This window comes from Rhipicephalus sanguineus, chromosome 6, assembly GCF_013339695.2.
Source record: "Rhipicephalus sanguineus isolate Rsan-2018 chromosome 6, BIME_Rsan_1.4, whole genome shotgun sequence".
Classification (NCBI taxonomy): Eukaryota; Metazoa; Arthropoda; class Arachnida; order Ixodida; family Ixodidae; genus Rhipicephalus; species Rhipicephalus sanguineus.
In genome coordinates, this window is record NC_051181.1 from 157102480 (window position 1) to 157128767 (window position 26288).

The window sequence follows — 26288 nt, forward strand, 5'->3', positions numbered from 1 at the left end:
ATGAAACGTGTGGGGGCGCGGAAACTCATTTTATTTGCCGATTGCTCGCGCTCACGTAGGAGAGCCTCCGACGCTTGTCTGCGTCGTATCTGACGTCAAACATGAAGTGGCGCAGTTGCCGGAGGAAGGATGCGACTACCTGATCTACCAGAGCGTCATCTACAAGAACAACGAGACGTTCGTGCCGCGCTTCAATAAGAGTAAGTGAGACGGACTTCGCAGCCGTCACTCGTATGAAGCTGAGAATAATTGTAACTTGACCGTGGGGTCATGAATCGTCACGGACGTACAGCCAGCTCCAAAAGCTTACGGACCACTATAGACAAGAGAAAGCTCAATATTCTTGCTGCGTCGGCAGGCAGCCTTGAACTTAGATTTCCGGCGTATTCTAAAACACGCTAAGAACATGTACAGTGCAGTTCGAGAGAATGCAGTCACAATTTGCTGGGAAATTCAAAGTTTTCTCAGACCTAGCGGTCTCTAAATTTTTGACGCCCTCTGTAAATCGAGGACTCTCACCGCACTTTTTCGTTTCTTTCAAAAGGTACGTACACTCGCAAAACACAAATACTTGCAAAGCATTGTGATTGAACCCTGAGACACAAAATATACCGCAGAATATGTCACACCCACCTACATTTTTAGTGCACTCGTATTTCTTAAATAAAAATCAGGCTTAAATTTCCTATTCACCAAAACGAGCGTAGCGTGTCTGTGATGTTCAGCCTTTTTGGCGGCCGTGAGGTGATTGCAGCAGTATGACATGCAATGTACCATTCATCATACACAGACGATCGTGTATAGTGTTAAACCTTTCTGTGTACTCGTTGCTAATTCGCGTGTTATACCAACTTTCCATGCATGAAAATGGCGTTATCGGCGTTTCAATTTTTTTTGCTTTTTCGAGCAGAGTGACCCAATGAGTAGGTGAATGAATGAATTAATCACCGTGCAGTAGAGTTCTTCAACCGCTTCGCGTCTGCGAAGTCGCATAACGAAGATGCGAAGTACCTGGTTGCCCTGGACACTGGTGAGTTTATGCGTCACCACACGGGCGTCGCACAAGGCGACCAGTGGTTCACGCGCTTCGTTGGCCAGCTGGTCCTGTTCCTCGAGGAGAACTCTATGGACGGCGTGGCTCTGGTCGAGATGCCTCTCACCTTGGCCGATCTCGACCGATTGACGCCTTCGCTGGCGGCCATGCGCCGCTACATCGCCCACTTCGGATACCTGTATCTGCTGGGAGTGACTGTGCGTGGCTCTGGAAACACCAGCATCGCCGCCACGCTGCCGCGGATCGCCGCATTGTCTAGGTTTGCCGATACCTAATATATGTGCTCGACTGCTGACCCGAAGGTCGCGGGATCGAATCCCGGCCGCGGCGGCCGCATTTTCGATGGAGGCGAAAATGCTTGAGGCCCGCGTACTTAGCTTTGGGTGCACGTTAAAGAGCCCCAGGTGGTCAAAATTTCCGGAGCCCTCCACTACGGCGTCCCTCATAATCATATCGTGGTTTTGGGAAGTGAAACCCCAACAATTATTATTATGATACCGTATATACCACTGCAGCTCTACATAGCGTCGTGAGCGTCGTATTATGTCGCGAAAAGGGCTTGTCAGAATCGTTGCGGAGTGGTGCCTCGTGAACGCGCCATGATTTTACCTTCTGTATCCCTTGTGCAAACTACGGAGCGCTTTGACGCTGGGGCTGAGGAATGGCTGTCGTTTGGAAAAAAAAATAGCGCTTTACTTCTGCAACCCATTAGAAAGCACGGCTTAACGCCGCAGAGAAGGGAGCAGGGTAATCAAAGAAAAATAAGGCAGTAGTTGGAATATTTGAATCAATGTGTGCAGCAGGCGTCCGCACGTTGGTTCCACGAAGTGACGAGCGCCGCGTCTTCTCTCGACGGCTGTCACCAAGCACGCTGGGACTCGCCGTGTTCGCAAATCGCCATGCACCCGTGACTGCCGCCTTTGCAACCGCGTCGTTGGTCTTCTTAATTTGTCAACGTACGAAAAAAAATAGCTCAAACAAGTTCAAAACTTACAGACAAGGACGCAAAAGGTTTTTTTTTATCCAGCTATCAGTTAGCTTATCACAGCAACAGCTTCCCCAAAGCTTTTATTAATAGCAGTGCTAGCGACGTTTGCATAGGCACACATGCTGTCACTGTCAGTCACCCGAGATTATTTTGTGTGCAACAGGACCCGAACTTCACTCATTACACTCGCAGGTTGGCCGATGTAGTGGTGCTCGAGAGTCACCTAGTGGCGGAAGAGATGTCCGCCAGCGCCGCCAAGAATGGCAGCTGCACCATTCATTTTCCCAGTTCAGCGCACGCATCCGCACTGGGCGGCGGGCTTAGCATGTCGCTGGACGAGGCGGGTCGCATCCTGCGTCGACTCGAGCGTGCTCCTCTCACAAAGACGGAAGAGGAACACGAAGAAAACGAGGCGCTTCTTTGTTTCTCGGTCACCCTGGCCGCCTTTAGGTTCCGTGTGGACAACCACACTAAGGGCTTGCCCGGGCAAGTCTGCAGTGGCTTCGACGTGGTGCCATTTCGAGAGGTGCGCGAAGACACTAACTTTAGCGAATTGTGTCGTTTAAGATGCTAGACGTTACATTAACATGCGCCTGCATAACCAAGTCGCTAGCGGCCCTTGTATCAGCTGTTGCCACGAATGGTTTGATCGGCGAGCTGGCATTTTTTACGGTTCCGTGGAAGTCAAGCAGCTCAATATCTACAAAACTCGCAGGATCTCTTACGCATTCGCCTGAGAGGACTCGAAGGCGAAAGCCATCTTGTTCTTCTTTTTTCTTCCCTGTAGATGTACTGATCCTCCCTCGCCCCCCTCCTTAAGCTTTCTGCGCCTAACGTTGTTTTGCACTGCCTCCAGGATCGGAGGCATTGCAAGCTTTCTGCACATTACGTAGTATAGCGCTGTCTTCGTGATCGGCCCACCTTTGACCAAGTGATGATGTCATGTGATGAATTGTGATGTACGTCACAAGTGTTGGCGATCTGTGATTTCGTGATGACGTCATCACGTGATGATTTTTTGCATCACTTGTGATGACGCCGACGCCGCGGGATGCCGCCGACGCCGATGGTCAATTTTCGCGCTTGATGAGTCGTATAAGGCTTTCGCCTTAATGGACTGGCGTCAGCTCACTATCATAAGTGTCACGGTAGACGCATACAAGCGCCCTGGACAAACATGTACCGTCGCTTCTTCATTCTTAAATAATTATGAAATTGCCGACTAATAATTATAAAAGTAATTATCAACTTAGGAGATGGCTTGATTTCTCTCTCTGTCTCTGCAGACCTGTATACCCTCCCAGCATAACAACTTGTCCGAAGAGAAGGTCTCCGAGTCTGCGCGCTCATCATATCGGGTGGCTCCCGGCGCAGTTTTCACTTTCGACTCGGTCAAAGACATCGAACATAAACTGGTTGGTTCCGTCGCAGCCATGCGACTCGTCTTCGTTGTTAAAAAAACTGTAACTCCACCATGGTGATGAGTTCGCAGTAATACGAACGTCAGAAAGCGCCTCTATTATGAAATGTTGTATAGCTTACATGAAATTTACTCGAACGCTGTGTTGCTTCCTTCTATTCCTAACCGTTGTTCCTAAGAAAAGCGTCTTATTAGCAAGCGCGGATGACTAGTGTTGTAGCTAAGACCAAGAGAGAGAAGTGCCCTTGGAGCAGGCCAGTAATGCATAGAACAGCTAAGTTGTATTTAAAAAAAATGGGCACCAAAGGAGGGGAACGTAGCGCGGCGCCTGTAGACGATTAAATGGAGTTGCGAGGTCAGAACTGTAGGCGTGGAATTGAATTTATCGGCGATAAATAGTGCTGACTAGTGACATCTGGAGTTATGCTGTATTTAGCATACCGGAGGTTACCATGTAAGTTGCGGGCCGCTCAGGAATCAAGGAATGGTGCAGGTATTGCACAATGATGAATAAGAACAGACTCGGCTAAAGCCAAATATTCCTCCTCTTCGGAGACCTGACAAAGCGCCCTTGTCGAATTGTTATCTCCAGCCTGAGGCTTTAAATGCTTACCCTCTTAAATATCGTTCATATTCGGAGACTGTAAGTAATACATTGCTAGGGCTCATTGGACTTGCAAAAGCTGTTCATTCTGCTTATGACTCATGCATTTTTACAGAATGGCCTATATACATTTTTCTCAAATAATGGCGCATTGATTTAGAAGTCGTAATAGCCTATGGTAAACACGCGTACATTTTGCTTCCGCGCAGCTGTCCACCGTGCATGGACTTACTTGCGGAGCCGTCTACGCTGTCAACTTTGACGAGCCCGAACCCGTGTGCTCTGCATCGGCTGGAATCAAGGCATTCCCTCGCTTACAAGCAGTGATCAATAGCATTGGTAATAACTGCATTTTATTTTTACAGTGATTACTGTTTTTGTTGTTGGTTCCGGCTTACGGAACTCGTACAATAAACCATCCACGTGCAACGGGCACACATCCGCTAAACACGGTCACGTATGCTTTGAAACTGACTTGACAGTACAGGGAGTGAGGACTAATTATGACAATTACAAACATTGAATTGAAACGCGTGTTCGCCGTTATTTGAATTTATAATTTTTTCATTCCTACTCTGCTTACGCAATCTAGAACGTGTTTTAGGAAAAGGGTTTGAACAGATCTGGTAATCGCTTTTTAACAGGCGTAGTTTGAGGCTCAGAGACATAAATTGTGCGAGGAATAAAACGCATGCCGCCGACATCTCATATTTTCTTAAACAGGGTTCCACATCGAGAACAGTAAAACATCATTTTTATTTCTGCCCGTGAAGAGCATAGTCTTACAAAAAAAAAGTCAAATAAATGTTGGTTCAGCCGTAACTTTTAATATAACACGCATTAATCAGAGATTGATTCGCTGAAGTGTCCACAGCTGAAAACTTCATACAGCTGATCGAAAGTGCTACTTTACAAGGTACACTTATTATGCTCATGTATAATTTTTTTTTCGTCGCTTTCTTGGTCTGTGTCCTCGTCGTTTTTGCGCTGTAAGCTGATCGAAAATGAACTATAACCAACTAGCCCAGATTTCCCTTCTTGCTCATGTATAAATCGAAATTTAAAAGGTCACAGGCTCCTCACGAGGGGTTTTTCTATTACCAAGGGCCAAGGTTACAGACAATATCGGCATCTGACGCGATATTAATAGATCTTCGCTGTGGGGCATTACATATACATTACTTCGTAAAACTAGCAGGTCTTTTCCTGTCTGTGTGACGCTCACTGTCGTTACATTGTTGCAGCCGTCGCTTCCACAGCTGAAGAGGAGGACGCTGGTGAGTTTAATAGAACAAGTGCATTTCACTTTTCTTTAACTATCTGCGTGTGTCGCATGATTGCTTTCACATGAAACGGGTCATTTCAAAATATTCTGCCGGTAACTACCACTCCTTCAGGTAACTGTTTCTTCTACCGTCATATTTCCTCAGTGTTATCAAAATAAACGTCCATGTTATCAATTTTCATTGATGGTACAAAGTGCCCAGGCCTTTGGCAGCCAAAAAAGGCCAGGCGCTTTGACCTTATAGTCTAGCTGTTGCTTTAGTCTGCACTAGACAGCTTCTATTGTCACCGGTCGCTCTTTCTGAAAATTCCCGAGAGGTTTGAAAGAAGATGTCCCGACTGGTACTTTTTTTTCTGCTTTTTCGGCCGTGCTTTACATTGCGTACGCCTCGCCAGTGGGACTCTTGAGAGAAGCCACATGGCTACTCGAAACGAACAAGAACGTTGTTGCTTCATTCTTTGTGAAGCCTACTTCACAACGAAATCAGTAACTAACAATAATGAACCTGGCTGATGCGTCAGGTGACTCTACAACGTTGTCGGTGGCGCCTACGAAGAAAAGAGCTTCCCAGGCGGCGAATGCGACCGGAGAGGGGATAACAGCCAGTACGGCGACGCTGAAACCTGGAAAGGACGGTAAGAAGCAGGCACGCGTTTTTGCTGCTAAATGTCGTTCGTTGCAAGCATGTAGCGCATGCAGCGGGAAGGCAGAATAACCGCTGGTCATTAGTTACTCAACAGACTGGATTCCAAGAGAAGGCAAGCGCACGAGGGGGAGGCAGAAAGTTAGGTGGGCAGATGAGATTAACAAGTTTGCTGGGATAATGTGGCTCCAGCGAACACAGGACCGAGTTAATTGGCGAAACATGGGAGAGGTCCTTGCCCTGCAGTGGGCGTAGTCAGGCTGCTGCTGCTGCTGCTGATGATGATAACGTCGTTCGTTGCAAGATAAAACTTGTTTGTCACTACAAAACTTCAACCAAGTTCATTATAACCTACGCCCTGATAGTTCACCTAACGTTTAAGCAGAGTGGAGCGCCAGCGTAGCTGGTGTCGACTGGTTGTGCATTATTACCTAGAAGGCACGTTTAACGTTTCGGTCATGGCAAGGCGTTTCGTGTCGCATGAGAGGGTCGTGTCATATGTTTCTGTGACAGAGGAGCAACTGACGGCAGACGAGTAATCAGATAACTTGGTAAACGATGCTAAAATGTGTTCAATTTAGTTTAATGTGTGGGCTGATTGATGTTATACTTGAAACTTTCGATCAGCGCATACTCAGTCTCCTTTTCCATGACACGGGTAACAGGACGAGGGTTTACAGGACGCTACGTACTGTTAACCCGTGGCTGTTTGATTTTTTTTTAGTCTGATACTTTCAATCAGCGCACACTAAAGTCGATATGAACCAACTAGCTTCAGCCATCGCTTTAACAGAAAAGGTAACAAAAACTAAATAGCCCGCCTCTATGGTCTGCTTTATTATCCGCGAATATCGGCCGGCTGCTGTGCTTTTGTTTTTATTCCACCTGTGCGCCTCTTTGACAATGGCGTGTCGCCGCGATTATTCAGCAAAGCATAACTCTCGACAGGCGAGAAGAGGTTAATCTGCACGGTGGCCAACGTGACAAGCGAGTTCCTGCAGTCCGATGGCTGGAAAGTCTGCAGTCATCTCGTGTTTACGAGCCTCAGCTATGATCACAACTCGTCAGGCCTTGTTTCGAAAGACGGCAAGTATTGGCTGTGCCACCTTCTGGTAGCCACTTGGATGTTGCCGTTTATTCCGTGTCTGCCAGCGGATTTGCCACGGAACTTTTACTCCTCCTACTTGCTTGCACAAGAAGAGCAGAAATGCTCTGATTAGAACACCGCCTAAATTATTTAAAGTTTGGGTGCGCTTGAGGGCAAACGTATGAGAGCCCCAAAGCGTCAGTACTTTTCGCGACGAACTCGCAGAAGTTAGAGATTGGGTGTCTTAGAGTTAGCGTACCTAAAATTTGGGGGCGCAAACTGCTGGGCATACAAAGAAATGCAAACCATATTTTAAAAAAAATAAAAGGAGTATAAAAGACCGCAAGCAGGATGTGGGGCTTTGGTTACGCAAGTACATTGTTTCGCTATTTCTAGAGCTTCCTATTACACATAGTTCTTAGCATTTGCTGCGCAAATAACGTTAGACGAATCTTCTTGTTAAAAAAAAATGTAGGTGAAATTGTGAGTATATAAAGCTGAAATGTCTAGTTAAAATCGAATAGCGGCGCAAGTACACGACTGGTTGAAATTGTAACTATACTATAGACTCGGTCGTGTTGGCAGTCTAGAGTAGCGATCAGAGACGAGCATGACTTGAAGAGCCATTTGTTGGCTATGGTTCGCCGCTTTGCAGAAGAGAGTCTGAATGCTTTCCTCGCCCTGAGGAACTACTCGAAGGTGAAGCTTGCAGTGGAGCTCGACATTGGGGAAATGCTCGAATCCCAGCTGAATGCAGAGACCGAGCAAGTTGCGGTGGCGACGCTCTTCTGGATGCACAAGCACGGCCTGGAGAGACTGGCGCTGTTTGTTAGGAATCCTGGCTATTCCAGGACGCATATGCAAAGACTCATATCGCTGACCAAGGTAAAAGACCTCAAATAGTGCGAATTTGTTTTCGTGTAGTTTTCTCACGTTTAGTCAATGTTAAATTTTCTAACCTTCTGGTTAATGAATGTAAGCAACATAAGCGCTCAGATAATCATTTTTGTTGAAGCGAAAATGAGTTTAATGCGGGTGTGCTATTATTGAGACTAGTGACTAAGCAAAAAAAAGCTTGTTAAAATGAAGGTCGCATCAGTGTGGAAAATCGTTAGCAATGTACCAAAACAACGTATAAGCCAGCGCCGATTGACCTTTCAGATGTTCCGAACAAGTCTGCGGAAGGTGTTTGCTGATCAAATTAGAGAACTCATAATAGGTGTACCACTACACAGAAAAGTTCCTGTCACAGAGCTGCTACAGTGAGTACACTCCACGACTTCAACATTTCATCTGTCCTTTTTTTTAATGTGAACCGTTTCTCAATTAACAGTGTTTACGCTTGCTGTTGCGGCAATTTTTCCAATTAGTTTGAATGAATAGAAATTTTGCGGTGCTGCACATTCTTAATCAGGTCCTGGCAAAATGCTGGCTATATCCAGGTAACTAGACAAAAAAATGTCCGGTTTCCTGGATATATCTAGCACTTTAAGCGGGACCTGATTAAGAGTGTACCACTGCTTGTATATATGCTCGCCGCGTTGGTGATTCATACTGACGTTTTGGTGCATGCAGATACGCCGACACCATCATCTACATTACACACCATTCCGTTCCAAGTGACAACTGCGTGGTCCTTTTTCCATCTACCTTCGAAGCAAATTTCAGCTTCTCCGACTTGGTAAGCTGGTAATGTTTTACATCGGCGCCACTTATTAAGGCGAAAAAAGCCTAATACGTCTCATGCGAACGTGACTTTGAGCGAAAAGCCGGCGTGTGGGGCAAAAGGTCACATGACCATCCGCACGTATCGTGGATCAACGAGCGCGAGCTGTGCGTTCGCTTCGTCTTTTCGGTGTTCGTGTGACTAAAAAAGTCAGTTTCGCCGCAAGGGCGAAGCAATGAATGCGATAGCAAAAAATTGAAATGTCAGACGAAGAAGCAGAAGCAGCTCGGTACTTGCAGCACGCCGCTGAAGCACAAAGAAGGACGCCCTAAAAGAACGCACAAGCATGCACAGGGCAAGCATGAACTGACAGCTCTCACAGTTGCTACGTCTATGTGCTTGAGCAACGCGCTGCAAGTGTCGGCAATGGAGAATCAGACAGTCTTAGATGTTTCTTTTTCTTTTAAACTACGGCTCGTGGAGTGACCCCCTGCGTCTCGTGCCACGCGGGGGCGTCTGATGCAAGGTGCGCCTAGAGTCACTGTATATGCTACCTTTAGGTAGCAGAGTTGCGCATAGGTCCGGCTAGCAACCACAGTTATGCGGTGAAGTCGCACTTCGTTTTTGCAGGCGACATGCCTACCGTGTCGCCGATTAACCTGTCTGGCGTGTCGAAGACCGACGATAAACATTGGCTGTCGATGGGTAGTGTTAATTCAGCGCGCTGCAGCGGCGGCGTCGAGAAATCAACAAATTGGCCCAAGCGGCAGCTTCTCCGCAATGCATGGTTGCTAGCGGCGTTGGAAGACAGATGCGCAACTCTGCTACCTAAAGGTAGCATATACAGTAACTCTAGGTGCGCCTGGTGTTCTTTGATTTTTTTTCCCTTCCACATCACGAGTGGGTACAGAAAAGAGCTACTTTGTCGTGCGCGTCTCAAGGGCAGTTTTCAAACTGAAAGAAAATTAGGAGCGTTGCGTGTTAGAAAACACGCTCACGCTCCTCAGAGACGCTCACGCTATTCAGAGATTTGCTTGCCACCAGCAGTATATGGTGTATATAAAAAGCTCGCCATTATTTCTCCGGCGCATACATGGCGTGTGGTTGAGTTGTCTAACGCAGCGCGCTGGGGAGCGAGGGGTTGCTAGTTAGAATCCGCGGTCGGGTACTTCAGAATGTTTTTTGTGCTTTATTTTTCTTTGTGCCTTTTTTATATATATTTCTACATATACATATCCGGGGCATGACGGCGACGGCAAAAATCAGCCGAGATTGTCCATATAATTGCTATCGCAATACAATTATAAAAGCAGTGTTCACGTGATTTTCGGTGTGGCTTTCGCCTTCGAGTCGTCTTAGGCGAAGGCACACTATGACTTTTTTTAAAGTACTGCCTCGTAGAAGCCTCGTAAATATCCCCACAGGTGTTGGAAAATCATAAGATGGCAATTTTCCGTCAATACAAATATTCTGTCAGTACCGTAGAGAAGTGAAAAACGCGTTTCTGAAGGCATTTCGCAGCTTGAGTTTCCATCCGCGCTGTTAAGAAAGCGACCTCTAATTTCAGGAACGGGGAGACCTGCTGCCCCCTGATGCCACAGACGCTGTCAAAACGAAGCGCTTTTGCGTCTCCATCAGCATGGCTGTGCTCCGTTTTCTCGTCAATGACCACATCGCCAGCGCGGCGAACAGCACCTGCTTTGGCGAGAGCTGGGTCTCCTACGAACAGGTTCGCAATTTTTAAAGACTTCTTGGGGAACTTAAACAGGAGTTTTGGTCTGTCTGTCTTTCTGTTTGTCTGTCTGTCACCCGATTAAGCCACTCGGCCAAAGTTTAACCACTTGCGTTCGGAACGCCCAGCCATGTTGAACTGACACCGCCGTTCATACTTGTGAACATTGTTGATCAAAAAGCAAATGTTACGCATATTTGAGGCGCAACATCAATACATAAGTATTAGGTGGTGCGTTTCTTTACTAGAAAATACATAGATACGCAATTCTAAAGCCCCTAGTGTTTCTTAGGCTGCGTGGAAAATGCTAGTGTTTTCTTGGGCTGCGCTGCAAATGCAACGCTATGAGCCAGGTGCGGCGATTCAACATAGAGAAGGAGGACTCATGTAGTACGGCGGGCAGACGACTATCGTCTTTAGACGACATTTGCAGCGAAGCACGCAGATACGCGGCCAATTTTAGGGGCGAAGCTCCTTAAGGCGGCACCCGTTCGTCCCTCGTAGTCGTAGTCGTAGTAGTCGTAGTGCGTAACCAGTCTTACGCTTTGACCTCCAAGGTGGTGCCGGTGGGAGATTTTTCCTGTGCGTTGTTGAACAATAAAAAAATTCGCAGCGTGCGCGTTAACTAAAAGCCGAATTCTTCTGTCTCTCATTCCCTATTAGCAGCCATTGGCATGTTCCAGTAGGAAACGTTAGTAGAAGTAGAAGTGTAAGTGTTAGCTAAAAGCCGACTTCTTCTGTCTCTCATTCCCATTAGCAGCCACTGTTTAACTCCAAGGTAGTGCCTGGTGAGATTTCTCCTGTGCGTGATTAAACAATAAAAATTTTGTTCAAACGCCGTTGATTGATGAAATAAACCAACGAAAGACGCCAGATGTTTTGTAAAAGCAAAACGAAAGAACGCCAGATGTTTCTAAAGCAAAACGAAAAGACGCCAGCTGCTTAACGAAAGACGCCAGATGTTTTCTAAAGCAATGGTTTTCTAAACGATGAAAATTCACAGCGTACATGTAAAATTAAAGTGAGCTGCAAGTCGTCATAACTCATCGAACCTTTAGTATAAACGCGCCCGATCTCACGTCGGTGATGATGTACTGGGAAGAATTCACGGAAGATTCACGGTTTACCGATGAACCTCCGCAGCTTCGCCCACTCATCATCATTCACTCCGTGGATATGCTGTGATTTTTTTAGATGCAACGCATCTCTTGCTCGGGGGTATGTAAGGCGGCGCGGTAATCCGCACGCGCCGTGGTAGTCCGCACTCACACTACGCATGAGCGCCTCTCCTCCTTCCCTCTCTCCGACAGCTGCGCGTTTTAGGGGCGAAGCTCCTTAAGGCGGCACCCGTTCGTCCCTCGTAGTCGTAGTCGTAGTGCGTAACCAGTCTTACGCTTTGACCTCCAAGGTGGTGCCGGTAGGAGATTTTTCCTGTGCTTTGTTGAACAATAAAAAATTCGCAGCGTTAGCTAAAAGCCGACTTCTTCTGTCTCTCATTCCCATTAGCAGCCATTCTTTACCTCCAAGGTAGTGCCTGGTGAGATTTCTCCTGTGCGTGATTAAACAATAAAAATTTTGTTCAAAACGCCGTTGATTGATGAAATAAACCAACGAAAGACGCCAGATGTTTTGTAAAAGCAAAACGAAAGAACGCCAGATGTTTCTAAAGCAAAACGAAAAGACGCCAGCTGCTTAACGAAAGACGCCAGATGTTTTCTAAAGCAATGGTTTTCTAAACAATGAAAATTCACAGCGTACATGTAAAATTAAAGTGAGCTGCAAGTCGTCATAACTCATCGAACCTTTAGTATAAACGCGCCCGATCTCACGTGGGTGATGATGTACTGGGCAGAATTCACGGAAGATTCACGGTTTACCGATGAACCTCCGCAGCTTCGCCCACTCATCATCATTCACTCCGTGGATATGCTGTGATTTTCTCTCTCCACTTCTCTACCAGCACCTGCTTGCGCTTCTCCTACGTTCTCGTTTTGCTTTCGCGGCGCATGCGTTACTCTCTGCGCTACTCTCCTCCTCTAAGCGGTTAGAGCGCAGCGCGCGTTCAGTGCAGCGCTTGCTTTGGTTGGCTCTTTTGACTCCATTGGTGCTTCCGATGAAGCGTGATAGAAGCAACACTCCCGTCAGTGAGTGGGCTGATGCAAGCACGCGTCAGCATCAGCCCAATTGCGTCCACTGAAGACAAAGCTGCGAAGCGAAGGGCAACGAACTACCATTCACGGCACATGCATTGATCACGTCTTCGCCAATTTCAAGAGCCGCCCACTGCACCAAGATCCCCTCACGGTTCACTTCAGCGACCACAAAGCCATCCTCATCAAAGCAAAGTGCACGCCTCAAGTACTAGACGCTGCTCAATAAGGACCTTCGTTAACCGTTTCACCTTCGTCTGCAACGTTAATAAAACCGTTAATAACGATCCGAGGTCGGTAGCATGCCCAACGAACGCCAACGGAACGCGATCGTGCAAGTGCTCCGGCTTCGCATCGCCTCATGGTCCCCTTTAGCTGGAGAGGGTGTAATCGTTTGTTAGGTATGTGTTTGACAGACCCTTTGTGAAGCGAGCTCAGTGTAGCTGTTTTCAAAAGTGGCACCTGCGCCGCCTGCGCTATCCTTCGAATGTCACGCGGGTCTATTGACGTTACTCCTCTGTATGCCTTAGTCAGCCTTTGGAATCGATGGTCATCGGTTTGATAACATTTCAGAAAGCTATGGATGGTTTGGATTGACGTCATCGTGGTCACCATCTTAGGGTACTTCCACGTTGAGGGGCAGCGTAAGCAAAACAGTTGGTGACCTTTCACTCCCTGCACGCGGGCGACGCGCAAGCAAATTTGTGCTATCCCCTTGTGCATTGCCCGCACAACATGAACCAGGATGGCTTTGACAAACTCGACGACGGCGATTTGCCGAATTGTCGATTGACGCTTCCGCTCACTGGGGTTGACCCCCTACCCCTTGACCCCATCATTGCGTAATCAAATGTACGGGGTCATCGAGTGAGGTGTTCATGTTTGCTTGTGCAACCTGAGACCATGGTAGTTAATGTAATTAGTACGCGAATGTTTTCACCGCCAACCTGCGTTGTTGTTCTCGGCTCACAAGTGCCTCCTTCGCGCCGCGTCGTCGCTTCGTCTTTCTCTCTCTCCACTTTGCCTCTGGGTGCAGCTACTTGTGCAAACACTCTCGACCACGGCGATTTGACAAATGGGACCTCTACACCTTCGCGTAAAAACGCGTCAGCACGACAGGTGCGTCTTGCGAGAAGAGATTGATTGATAATAGTGATAATTAGTTCAAAAGCTTAGAGTGCTTGGACTTGCTTTCTTTGGCTCTAGTGCCATCGGGTTGATGCTAAGTCACAAGTGGTGAACGTCCTGGCGTGACGGCTAGTTATGCTATGCACTTCGTAATGCAGCCAGCTCATTTTGTTACTGAAGTCGTGAACATATGCTTTATGTGGGTTCGCGCAAGCTGAATAAAGAACCTTAACAACGGAAGCTCTCTATTTGATACATTTCTGCAAATGAAGTTGCAGTAGCGATAGCAGAGACAATGATACCACGGCGATGGGTCGTCGTTTATTTGATTATTTTTGCAGATCTGCCTTGAAGGAGAAGCGGCAGCGACGTACGACGTGGAGTCTATGGCCGTTCTAAAGCAAGACGACAACTACGCTTTTACGTTCGAAAATGAAGAGTCGCTCCACTTGAAGGTGCAAAACTGTTTGCTGTATGTGTTGTGTCTGGAGCGGAAATACGGATAGGTGGGATAGCTGGGATTCTAGTTGAGGTTGTGCAATGGAAGGAAGTTGAAATTTCATGGGTCGGATACGCGGCTGTGTATTACAGTAAAGGAATGTTCGCCAAGGTTGAAGAAACGCAAATCAATGCACTCGATGTTATATGAATTTATATAAATACGAGAATTGACTGTAATTTGGTAGAATGCATGGAATAACTAAGGCCGGATTTAACTTAACACTGGATATAGTTAGGAGAAAATTTCTTACCGTAGTTTACTTAAATATGCTGATAACTGTACTTACGCGTATAGGCAGCGGCGTCAGAAATCTCCTGGCTTCGCTCAAATTTTCGATAAAAGAGTTGTAACTCATTGTTGTGCTGTACGTGGTAGCTAACGAGCACAGTTTGTAAAGGCAATTGTAAAGTAATATATTTCTCATAACTTACGACCTAAACTTGTTACGACCATATCTTACGACTGTAACTTATCTAAATCTTGCCGTCGACAGTACAGTTTATGTTCGCGAAAGTTGGTCGTCTTTGTTTTGCTTCCGCGCAGGCACAGCGTATCGTGGACCTACTCGGCGCCAGAGCCTGCGTGGCTGCGTTTCACGTGGAGTACGATGCAGGTCGTAACGCGTGTGCTGCCCTGAATCACTCCAGCTCCCGACTGACGGAGTTGGCTTCGGCATTGCACGGTCAGCTCATATACTTACAGTATTCGTATGTGTACACAGTTAACAGTAGTTAAAATATTCTGACGCAACAGAGGCTCATTTGCCGTGACTGACATCATGCAATGCTATTTGCACATTTGAACTCACCTTCCCTTAGCCATTCTTTATACTGTTGTGAATATCATCTGTGTTTCATCCTTAAAACGCTCTTCATCCGCCTGAATCCTGGTTTCTCGACTGCTGATTGCTACTCGCACAACTCGTCGCTAAATCCAACTTAATATTGATTTGTTTCAGATAAAGAACACAAGCTGACTACTTCAAAGCCGTCACCGGAAGGTATACACACTGCTTTCTCGTTACTACGTTGTCATAAAACAGGTCATATGCATAAGTTCGGGCCATTTCGTTTAATTTTGGCATCCAAAATCTCAGAACTCGTGCGCCAGCAGTTGAGTTCTGGAACGTGTTACCATTGTTCGGCACGACCTGCGCCGAGGGGTGTTAACACGGCTTTGTGACTGAAGCCCGGTCACACAAAAATGAAGAAACAAGTGCTTGTGGCAATATGTGCCCGGGGAATGAGGTCCATGATCCAGTCAGCCTCTTCAGCCGTGGCATGTATGTTGAGCCTAACTGCACCGCCTGACGACTCATGTCCATCTCGCTCGCCCAGGTTCGACACTCCCGCATCGCGAAGGACGTGCGGGCCAGGCTTCGCTGCACGGCGGTGAGATATGCGCATTATTCAGACTGTTGTTCAAAACGCGGAAACAGCGAGGATCATAAGTAATGGAATTTGCGGTAAAATAACCTCGTGTGTTCATTGCTCGTGTGCGCCTGGTTTTTTATCTGAAATGGCGCAGATTCTTCATGTAGAGGCCGCGAGCCACTAAGGGCTGCGCCTTGTTCTTTATGTCCGTTCTATGCCGTTTTACTCAATGCCGTGCAGTCTTGTTTCTGTATTGCGTCTTACCATGGGCCTCTGAAGTGGTTGGCTAAATTTGAGACCACTGCTTATAATAGGCGGCCACTTACGTATTACTAATCTATCTTGTCGGATATCTGCACACCCGGGAGAGTGGTCTTCTAACTGCTAATTATAAAACGGTCATGCACGTGCGCACCTGCTGGATACTGGATTTTTCTAAAATGTGACATTTTTCTTAGCACAGTAACGAAGCGTGTCTTTTTATTGGCTATCACATCTGAGTGTTATTACTTGTTAAAAATATAAATTGCTCAAACATTAATTGTTTCACTTGTTCTTTACTGTCCGCCTTGCACGCACACAATCTTAAAGGGGCCCTGCAACACCTTTCTTAGTTATATTGGAATAGTCTCATTATTGACGTATGACTCTTCACGAGTCATATGCCGCAAAAATTTTTCGAATCCGTCAAGTCTAAGTGGTGTTACCAAATTATAGAGATCACGTTCCGCAGCTTTCTCCCTCAACTCAACGCCGCGAGCGCGCGCGGAAAGCTAGGCAGCGAGTCGAGGGAGGCAGCGCAGAGGAGCGAGGCTCCGCCCAAGAGCGCCGGCGGTGTTTTTTTCTTCATTTATTTTCTCTCTGACCTCTGGGCGCAACCACGTGGTCTGTGACGCCACTTCCGGTCGGCTTGCGTCGTTCTCGTCGAGCGGAGCCGATAGTATATTCTAGGGACCGTACCGATATCGCGCGTGCTCGAAAACTGCGCGTCGGTTTGGTAATGTTGGGTGTGCACCTCGAACTTCTAGTACACTATACCTCGAACGCCGTAGTGTTTTCATCGCTCTGCCAACCATGGAAGCAAACCTGCGCGCTCGTTTGGAACGAATGACAGCTGAGATCGGTTTCGGCCCATACTCCGATACACCGCCTTGTAAGACGGCACTGGCAGACGACCCCGAAGCGCCGCCATTACCGGACGCCAGCATTGATATCGGAGACACGCTGCGCCCGTGCCTCGGTCGGTCGTGAGAACGTGCCGACGATGCAGTTCTCAGCTGACGAGGCAACACTCGAGCGGCTGCCACTCTCAACGGCAACCGGCGATGGTCAAAAGCACAGAAATATTCACGTTTTCGGCACTGCGCATGGCGAAGAAAACGGAACCACGCAACTACGAGCAGACGAGCTGTCGGTGAGACCGGAAGTGCTAATATTAATGTTTGTTCGGTGTTTTTAACGCGGTAACAGAATATAAACATACATATTATCTACTTATTGAACTCAAAATTAACAACGAAAGTAATAATGAGGGTGTTATCGTGATTATAACATCAGCCAATGGTGGAACTGCCGACAATCGCGTCATATTTTGCGGACTAATACATCATTTGTCGAGAGAAGAGGGAGCGATTTTCAGCTGACTTTGAGAATTTATTGTAAATTCCAGGCCGTGCGCATCGCTGTAATATTTGGCTCGCGTGTTCTCGGGAGCCTCGACTACCGATCGGCAGCGCTTTTTGAGCATGTTCGAAAAGTGTTGCAGGGCCCCTTTAAGTTTGTGATGAAAAAGTAGCGTGCGTATTATTGTGAAATTTCTCCTGTCTTTGCTTCTCAGGATTCTTGATCTGCATCTTATCCGAAAAGCCACCGAGTCCTATCCAGCTGCCCCAGCGCGCTTGCAGCCTCACAGTGTACCAGCACGTCTTTTACGACAGAACCAGCGACCGCGTCATGCCCAGAGATGGTACGTGAAGGTGCATAACAAAATTAGGTGTTGGAAAAAATTTTGCTGAATCACAATGTTTGCTAAATCACATTAGACTGACGGGTGTCCAGATCATGACAGAACAATCAAAACAATATTTTATCTCTAGACTCCCCACGTCAAACACACGGCTATTACTATGCTCTACAATCCCAACATACTTTATCCAATTTCCATCAACGAAGTTTTAAAACAACAGGAATGAATTAATCTCCTGTGTACACTCTAAATATTTTCACGCGTAGCAAGCGTGAGTAGGGGGCGTGTTTTTGCACGCTTGTTCTATGCGTGGTGTGCTTTCACGCTGAAAAAATCACGCTTCCTAAGCATGACTTGCCGGATGCATAACGCTTGCGGAGCGTGAGTGGGGGCGATTTTTTGCACGCTTGTTCTACGCGTGGTGCGCTTTCACGCTAAGCGCACCACGCTTGCCAACCGTGACTGGCAACCTTTTTAACGCTTAGAGAAGGTGTAAGAGAGGAGTTTTACTTACTTAATGCGGCGTTCTCCCGGTCCTTGAAATGCCTTTATGACCGTCAGAAATCATATAAAAAGAAAGCTGAAAGAAGATAATATTTGTTGTGCTGTATGGGCTTGGCGGCTTCTTGGAGAGTATACATACTGACGCCTGGCATTAATTAGCGCATTAGAAAAAATTAATTTTCCCTTTTCATCTTGCACATGTGCAAACTATAGAACGCGACACTGCGACACGGTAAAATGAGCTTTTCTGGTTGAAACATAAATAGGGATCTCGGTTTATAATACAGGAAGTAGGCTAGAAATTAGACACAAGCTTTCATTAATTCACTGGCTACTCTTTCCATGTTGTACCCAACGGCACATATATACGCACAGCTCAACATCGGCAGTGCGGTCTGTATTTACGGTGCAGCTAGCAAGCTCGTGTTACGCAGAACCAATGGAATGTTCACATGCGCAATATGAAAATTGAAACTTGATTTTTGTAATTAGCTATTTAATGCCGGGCAACCAGCACATATACCCGCCAAACAGCCGCCAAGCATCAACAAATATATACAGCACAACAAATATTATCTTATCTCAGATTTATTTTTAAACACTTTCCGACAGTCAGAAACACATATTATAGAGCAGTAGAATGCCGCATCAAGTAAGTAAAAATCCTCTCTTACACCTTAACTAAGCATTAGGAAGGCCTCCCGTCACGGATCGACAAGCCTCACATCGCTATTTAGGCGTTCAATCTTCGTTATACACCGTTCAGAATTTAGTAGTGTAAGCAGAATGAAGGCGTTCTGGATTGTCTCAAACTTCGCTCTTCACAAACCCTCACGCCATGGAAGGCAGTACAAGGCAAACTTTCATAAAGCATCTTCCACAGGTGCATCTGGCGAATCCTACAATTAAGCCTCTGATGTGCATGCATTCTTTCGAGGCGATTACTTATGTATACGGTAGTCTAGAAATTTGAGTGAGGAATTTTGCGCGGAGTGCTCTGACACTTTACATTTTGAATCAAAGATAAGGGGTTAAGTAGAACGAAATATTTACAAGAATTAAAATTTGAGTAAAACTTGTATTGACCATAACTTACAAAAACGTTTTTTTCTTTTTATGGAAGAGCATTCCAAGAAAAAAACACACAGGAACTGTAAAATAGGCGCTAGATGAATTTTTGATGTCTCTTTAAGCAGCATATAAACTTTGATGTGTACTTAACTCAAACGAAGTGTAGTTTCGTGAACAAATCCCGTAGCCCTTTCTGCGCCCATGGAATTTCGTCAATGCCGGCACGTTTAACGGCTGCTTCAACGAAGCCAAGCAACTGGCCAAAAGCAGCCGGATACGCAAGGTCCTTGTCGTAGTACACTCACAAACAAAGCACCAGTGCTTTTTCCAGCGACGTGTTCGGCTGTATATCCGGGTTTCGCTCGGCTCTTTGCCGCATACAAGCTCCTTCATGTCGCCCCACACAATGCACGGGCCAATAATGTCTGCGGGTGAAACCTGTCAAAGATAAAAAGGAGAAATTAATTTGGTACCTGATGGAATGAACCGTTGTCCAAGTTCACTTGGTACAGAACTACAAATGCATGAAAATGATTTTGTCGACAAAGCTGACATTGCGACTGCGGCGTTAAATGTTCTGATACACTGCTGAAAACTGAGTAGTGTTAGAAGAATGATGACGTTATGGATTGCTTCTGAAACTTTGGCTCTTAAAAAACTATTTTACTCACCTCTGAAATTAGGGCCATTTTGCGAGCCTTGGCCTCAGGTATGCATCCACCTCTGTGTACGATGAGTCCGCTAAGGATGACACTGTCGCCACTGCAGGCAGAATTTTGCTGAGGCGCTTGACATTCTCTTCGATAGTGCTTGAAAATCTCAGTTCACTTTCAAAGGCAAGCTGAAAGAGAAAACGTGGAATTAAACTTCATGAACACAGAATACAGCGCGCAATCAACAAAACTTCGTGGCTCTTTGTTGATTTAATTATAGCGGCATTAGGGGTCAGCAAGAACAGTACAAAGGAATTTTGAAGTCGTAAGGTCAAGTATAGTGCGTACACCGGCAATATGTTTGAGCACAAATGAAAAAAAAAAGTGAGTGCTCCAGATTACACTGGGCGCCAATAAAATCTTTTCAAATATGGCAATCTGAAGAAATAGACAGGGACATAAGAGAGTACAGAACTGTCTTACCAGTTCTTCGTTTAGGAGATAAGCCGGTAATACCGACACTGGTGACGTGCTCCTCATGATAAAGGATGCTTTTAAAAGTGCATTCACGCGGGGTGCATCTATTCCGCTTTCAGAATGTCCTTCTTCATCTATTGTCTGCACAGATAAACAAGTATAAATTTCACAGCGATAAATATAATTGCGGAAGTAAGACGAGTGCCTCTTTCTGAACCCCATACACTCCAACAGATCTTGCGAGCTTTTCAATCAAAAGTTGTTCCCTTGACAAACGAACTGCGTTGGCAGAACCGTTAGTCCTTCTCGTGACTAAATGCAAAGAGGTTAACCGTATGTTTGACATCCCGTATGACGCAACTGCAAGACCCAAAGAAGGAACATTGTGGTGCAGCCGTTCATCCATAGAGAGGTACAGCTGCAGAAAAAAAAAGATTTGTGCCCGCGGTGGGACTCGAACCGCTGTCTTGACGGTTGGCAGCCGGGTAAGCTAAGCACTTTTCCGCAATTATAGTGTTTGTGGAAGTAGAATGACTTTTACGCGCACCGCACGACTCGCCCCTCATAGGTTTCGAAAGGTGTGATTTATTCTAAAAAGACAGGGCGTGCAAACACGGACACAAGAAAGAAGTCAGGACACCACAAACGCGTTTGTGGTGTCCTGACTTCTTTCTTGTGTCCGTGTTTCCACGCCCTGCCTTTTTAGAATGAATACTTACCAACTAGCTCAGCTCTCTGTTATTCTAAGTGTGATTTATGTTCAGCTCACCATCACTCCGAAGCAACAAAGCATTTCTCAAAGCAGTAATCTTGGCCTCCGTACTTAGCGATAGTGCTCTTGGACATGAACAACGTATCTTGATAAACTGAACAGCAGAGCTGCTTGTACTCGGCAAACCCCGGCGGAGTGTTCGTGATAACTACCATCCCCATACGACGCGCACTCGCTTCATCCTCTCCTTCTCTCCCCGAACACGTGTGCTCGGCGCGCGCTCTCCCGCTGCATCGATATGTCCGGCGTGGGATGCAATAACTCGGTTGGGTGAGAGAACGAGTACCGAGAATGAGAGAGTGCAAAAGGGGAAAGAGATGGAATGAAACAGAACAAGTGACATATAGAATGAAAAGGCACAAAGAGAAAAAAGATAGAAAGGCAGATAAATAAATATGGAGAGAAAGGTAGAAAAGAACAGACACAAAAAGGAAATAGAAAAAAACGAAGTTTGACAGACTGAGAGAAAGAGAGAAAAACGAAGAGAAACAATAATAGAGAGAGAGAGAATTAAATTGAACGAAAGGGGAATCGAGAAATAGACAGAAGGAGAAAAAGAGACAGCGGATAAAGATAGAAAGAGCCAGAAAGAGAGAGAACTCCAAAGCCTGCCCCAAAAGCTTTGCGTCAAACAAACATGACGGCACTCACTTTGAAGCGACGGCTCTCGGCCAAGACCACAGTGACCTAGAATAGGGGGGGTGCCCAAATCACCGCAGACCCTATTCGAAAACTATAACTCCTGCTTCACCCAAAGCGAGCCTACGCAAGAGGCCTTTGGGCCCCAAACGTTTGGGGCCCCTATTCGAAAACTCCCTAATCATTGCGCACAAGTGCGACTTCACCCAGTAGCCTGAAATTCCTGAAGGTGACGCAGTCTCTATCTTACTATAAAAGGCGAGGTTGCGGCATAAATAGTTCGCCTGTAACCAGAGCGGTCTCTTGGCAATAGCGGCTTCAAATAATACTTATGGACTCATGCGTTGCGCACTCACATCAAAAAAGCGAACTTCAGCCTTGATGTGCAGCAAAAACACAATTTTATTGTGGCCTTAACGCGCTTGTTTTGTAAGATATGGCACAATTTTAACGCTTCGTAATGTACGCATCGACTCCATGAATTTACGGCATACAATATATTTTTAGTCATTTCAATACAATATATTTTTATTCAGCGGAGGAAGGAGGAAGCAGGGGCTGTTTATCATGCTGTTTATTCACCGCGCGAGGCGCCAGACGGCCCCTTACCAGCGTTCCGCCTCCTCGCCCGAAAATGGCCACCGCCGCGAACCGCGACGCGGCCGCGAAATTTGGTGCCGACAAGCCAAAGCTAACGAGCGCTACACGGGCACCGGTGGATACCCGGCGGCGAAGCAGAAACTGCTCACAGCCACGGCACCGAGAGCAACACTCTTTCCTTCTGTTTTCTCATCCTTCCCGGTTGATCGCACGACCCGAGTGAAACAGAAACTCTCGAACTGAAAAGCGACATCACTTCCTTTACTACAAATACTTTCATGAGCGATTACTAAAGGTAACCACGTCACGTCGCTCCGAATCCGGCATCTAAAGTTAATGTTGACTCTGATGTAAGTGTTCGAGCCAAAATTACGCCACTATGACACGAAATGGAGATGTTGAAAATGAAAGTACGTGAATTACATAGCCCTAAATTTTCGCGTTTCAGTCCGTCAGTGCTGTACACAGAGAACTTGGCCTGATTACTATACTGCCAAGTTCAGAGGTCAATAGCAAGAAACGTCACTGTTGGGAAAATAGTTGTAAAATATATAATGAGCAAACACATTTCGAAATATTTGCTTACCCAGGTATTCCAAGCGGCCGTGAATGGCAGGCGAGTGCCCGCAGTATGCACACCATCCTGCCGGAATAGCAGAGTTCGCAGTGAGTGGCGCCGTGTCGCGCGAGAACTCCGGGCAGTCGCATTCGGTGTTCTTGCATCTACCGCGCGGCACACCACGCAGGTCAATCGATGTCAAGTTATTCATGACTTCACCACTTTTCAACACCACAAAGCGAACCGTCCGCACAGTACACGTTCGAAGGGCAGGCAGAGACGATGCACAAAGTGCTTGCTAAGTCAATGACTCCAACGACTCTAACCCCGTTTTCCCGCCAAAAGTATATACCGAAGCAAGCGCCACCTTTCAAGGCCTTCGCGTGAAAAACAAAAATAAATGAAAGGAGGCGCAAATCGCAGCAGCAAATCAGAGGCGAGTAACGGCGACGTCGCATGCACGGCTGTCTTCGCGATTGTATCAGGATATATATACGCGTGATGAGGAGAAGCGCGATCGGCGTCGCCAACTTTTCCTCAGCGTGAGTTTTCCGGTTCTCACGCGTAGAATCCCGCATCACGCGTAAAATGCAGCGAATGTGAGTTTCCTTGACCGGCGTCACGCTTGGGTGGAGGAAAACAACGCGTATATTGAGTCACGTGGTACACAAAACGAATTTTAGGAGGCTGAGGGGCGCGTTTCACGCTTACTACGCGTAAAAATATTTAGAGTGTAGTGGTCAGAGATCTTAGGTCAAAACCATAATCACGTTTTTAATGCTTTTGCAATAAAAAATGGGGATATAGATGGCGGTCCCAGAGCGCAGGCCTGTAATGGGACACCCTGTCGGCAGTTGGTGCACGAAGCAAATACTATTGAGCAGCATGGTACAAATCTCGCAGCAAGCAGAACAACAGCAAATAGAACAATACTACATTATATCAATGAGTCAATATAAAAATGAGTAGACGATGGTACCGCGATAAACGAATAACGCTAGAACAAAATACAGATATCGTAAACTTTTGTAGAAAAAGATTTACAAAGCTGCCGTTACCAGACGTGGCACGCCGCGATGCTGCAGCCGCATCGTTTCGGGACTTCGTGGAGCTGGGCAAGCGTGACGTCACTTCTCGGCTGGTGGGCGCATTCGACGACATGGGCTTCGCGGTCCCGTGGGCGAGCGACCACCTCTTCCCGGGCCGCTTCGCTCGCTCTGTGGCGTCGTGGTGTCGCGACTACGTGTTACACGGCGTCGCTTTCCTCGCACTCAACTTTAGCGCACTGCAGCGCGCCGAGCCATCCATCCGGGCACTGGTACGCCAACCGTCGGTGATGATCGTTTTTCCACAGATAGATAAAAATAAAATTGTCATACACGAAGGTGTGGATCCTCCTTGCTGTATACGAACAGAACGAACAGCTGAATAACTGCCAGTCGTGGAGGTTGAGTTGTTGGTACGGACTTAAGCTTGAATAGAAAATAGCGCGAAAAACATCTAGACAATAAAAAAGAAGCAACCAAGCGATTCCTATGTTGTCAAAGCTTGTGTACTGTACGTTTTTTGTTCGTCTCTGTCTTTCGTTCTCTTTTGTTTTGTGATGTTCTAACTCTTAATAATAATACTCATATTTAGGGTTTTACATGCCCAAACCATGATATGATAATGAGGCACGCCCTAGTGGAGGGCTTCCTGAATTTCGACCATCTGGTGTTTAACGTGCACTGACATCGCTCAGTACACGGGCCTCTAGCATTTCGCCTCCACCGAAATGCGGCCGCCGCGGCTGGGATTCGATCCCGCTACCTTCGGGTTAGCAGCCGAGCCCCGTAGTAACACCGAGGCAGACGAGTTCTAACTCTTCATTTCAAACTGTGGATCTTCCTAATTTGGTTTCCAGTCAAGGCGGCCCCATTCAGTTGGGGGTGAAACGCGATAACATCCACGTATTTATATTTAGATGCACGTTAAAGAACCTCTAGGAAGTCGGTATAATCGGAGTCCCCCAGTGGGATGTCTCTTAATCATTCCTTGGTATTGGCAAGTCAAACCACAGAATTTTTTTACTTGTAGTTTGGGTTCAAATTCTGGAACGTCGTGCAACCCTGCCTGTATTGTTATTATTTTTATGTTAAAAATTTATAATTTCTTTTTTTGTAAAACATTTATATCGTTAAAACAGTGCGCCTTTTATAAACATAGGCTTCAACCTTGCTCATTTCAGAACAACATGAGCACTGTGAGACAGCTGGTTGTCTTGGGTATTCCTCGCACCGACGACCAACTCATCTTAAATCGATTTGCTCCGTAAGTATTTGAAATCTAATTTAATGCGAGCATAGGGTGGCAAAGCGAGCAAGTGTAAGACATGCGAGGATGTCCTTTTTCGCAGACTCGTGGACGTGATCGTGTTCATGACCCATCACACCGGTCCTACCAAGCCGTGCCGTGTCACCTTTCCATCCAGCCGCGTGATGATGCTCGACAGTTCCATCTTCTTGGCAAGTTCATGTTTGATGTTCACGGTCGCGTAATTGAAAGGTCGCGGCAGTTTGAGCCAAGCGATTTTGATCTGCGTCATAAGTTCCTTTTTTAAAGGGCCCCTAACCACCCCGCGTTCAAAGTCGAGGGAGTCTATTCTTTCTCGCATTCGCTATCCTTCCTACAGACGACATCTCCTCCTCGCCACTTATTTCTCAAAAGCACGTGCGGAATGTCAGCACTAAGCGTTGAACCTATCAGGATTTCGCGCTTTTCGGCTACAAGCTGTTATCTCCGCTTGCGCTTTCGGAAACACAATGAAGTGAAATCCGTTGATCGCGCACGATAGTCATGCGAGACAAGGAAGAACGGGTGGGCGGCTGCATGGCAAAGCGGTGTAGGAGAAAATTCACAACTGATATTTGCGTATATGGACCAATCGAGAGTATGTACCGTAGTGACGTCACGAATCACCGTTCTTGGGTCACAATGTGCGCCATAAAGACGAGAAATGCCAGGAGAGAATAACACGCTCGTTCTTTTGTATTTTCAGAGGCTGGTGAGGGGTTCTTTAAGGGGCCCCTGAACAACCTCTGAAAATAAAAAGGAAGAGCACTTTATTATCTCCTGGCGTTTTCCGTCTTTTCGGTACGATTCGTGACGTCGGCAGTCTGTTTCCGCGCGGTTTCATGATGAAATAGACTCTGGGTTGGTTCATATACCATAAATATCAGTTGTTAACTGTATCCTACCCTGCTTTTGCCATAGGGGTTGCAGCCCGTCCCTCCTTGTCTCGCATGACGACCGTGCGTGGTCAACTGATTTCACTTCGTTTTGTTCGTTTTTCATTGCGCAAACGGCAATAACAACGGTTAGCTGAAAAGCGCGAAAGCATGATAGGCTCAACGCTTAGTGCTGCACGTGTTTTATG

At 46.6% G+C, this 26288-nt stretch overlaps 1 protein-coding gene across 1 annotated transcript; it reads left to right on the forward strand.

Annotated features, from left to right (window-relative positions):
- On the forward strand, positions 1 to 25954 carry LOC119397659 (uncharacterized). Its single transcript, XM_049416648.1, has 21 exons — positions 1 to 7; positions 60 to 200; positions 956 to 1313; positions 2235 to 2568; positions 3329 to 3457; positions 4276 to 4405; positions 5311 to 5343; positions 5873 to 5986; positions 6943 to 7106; positions 7667 to 7966; positions 8243 to 8343; positions 8657 to 8762; positions 10315 to 10476; positions 14099 to 14212; positions 14803 to 14941; positions 15218 to 15259; positions 15597 to 15650; positions 17470 to 17598; positions 25101 to 25183; positions 25269 to 25377; positions 25911 to 25954. The coding sequence occupies exons 1-21, from the start codon at positions 1 to 3 to the stop codon at positions 25952 to 25954; spliced, it is 2793 nt and encodes a 930-aa protein (XP_049272605.1).
- The last annotated feature ends 334 nt before the right edge of the window (positions 25955 to 26288 follow it).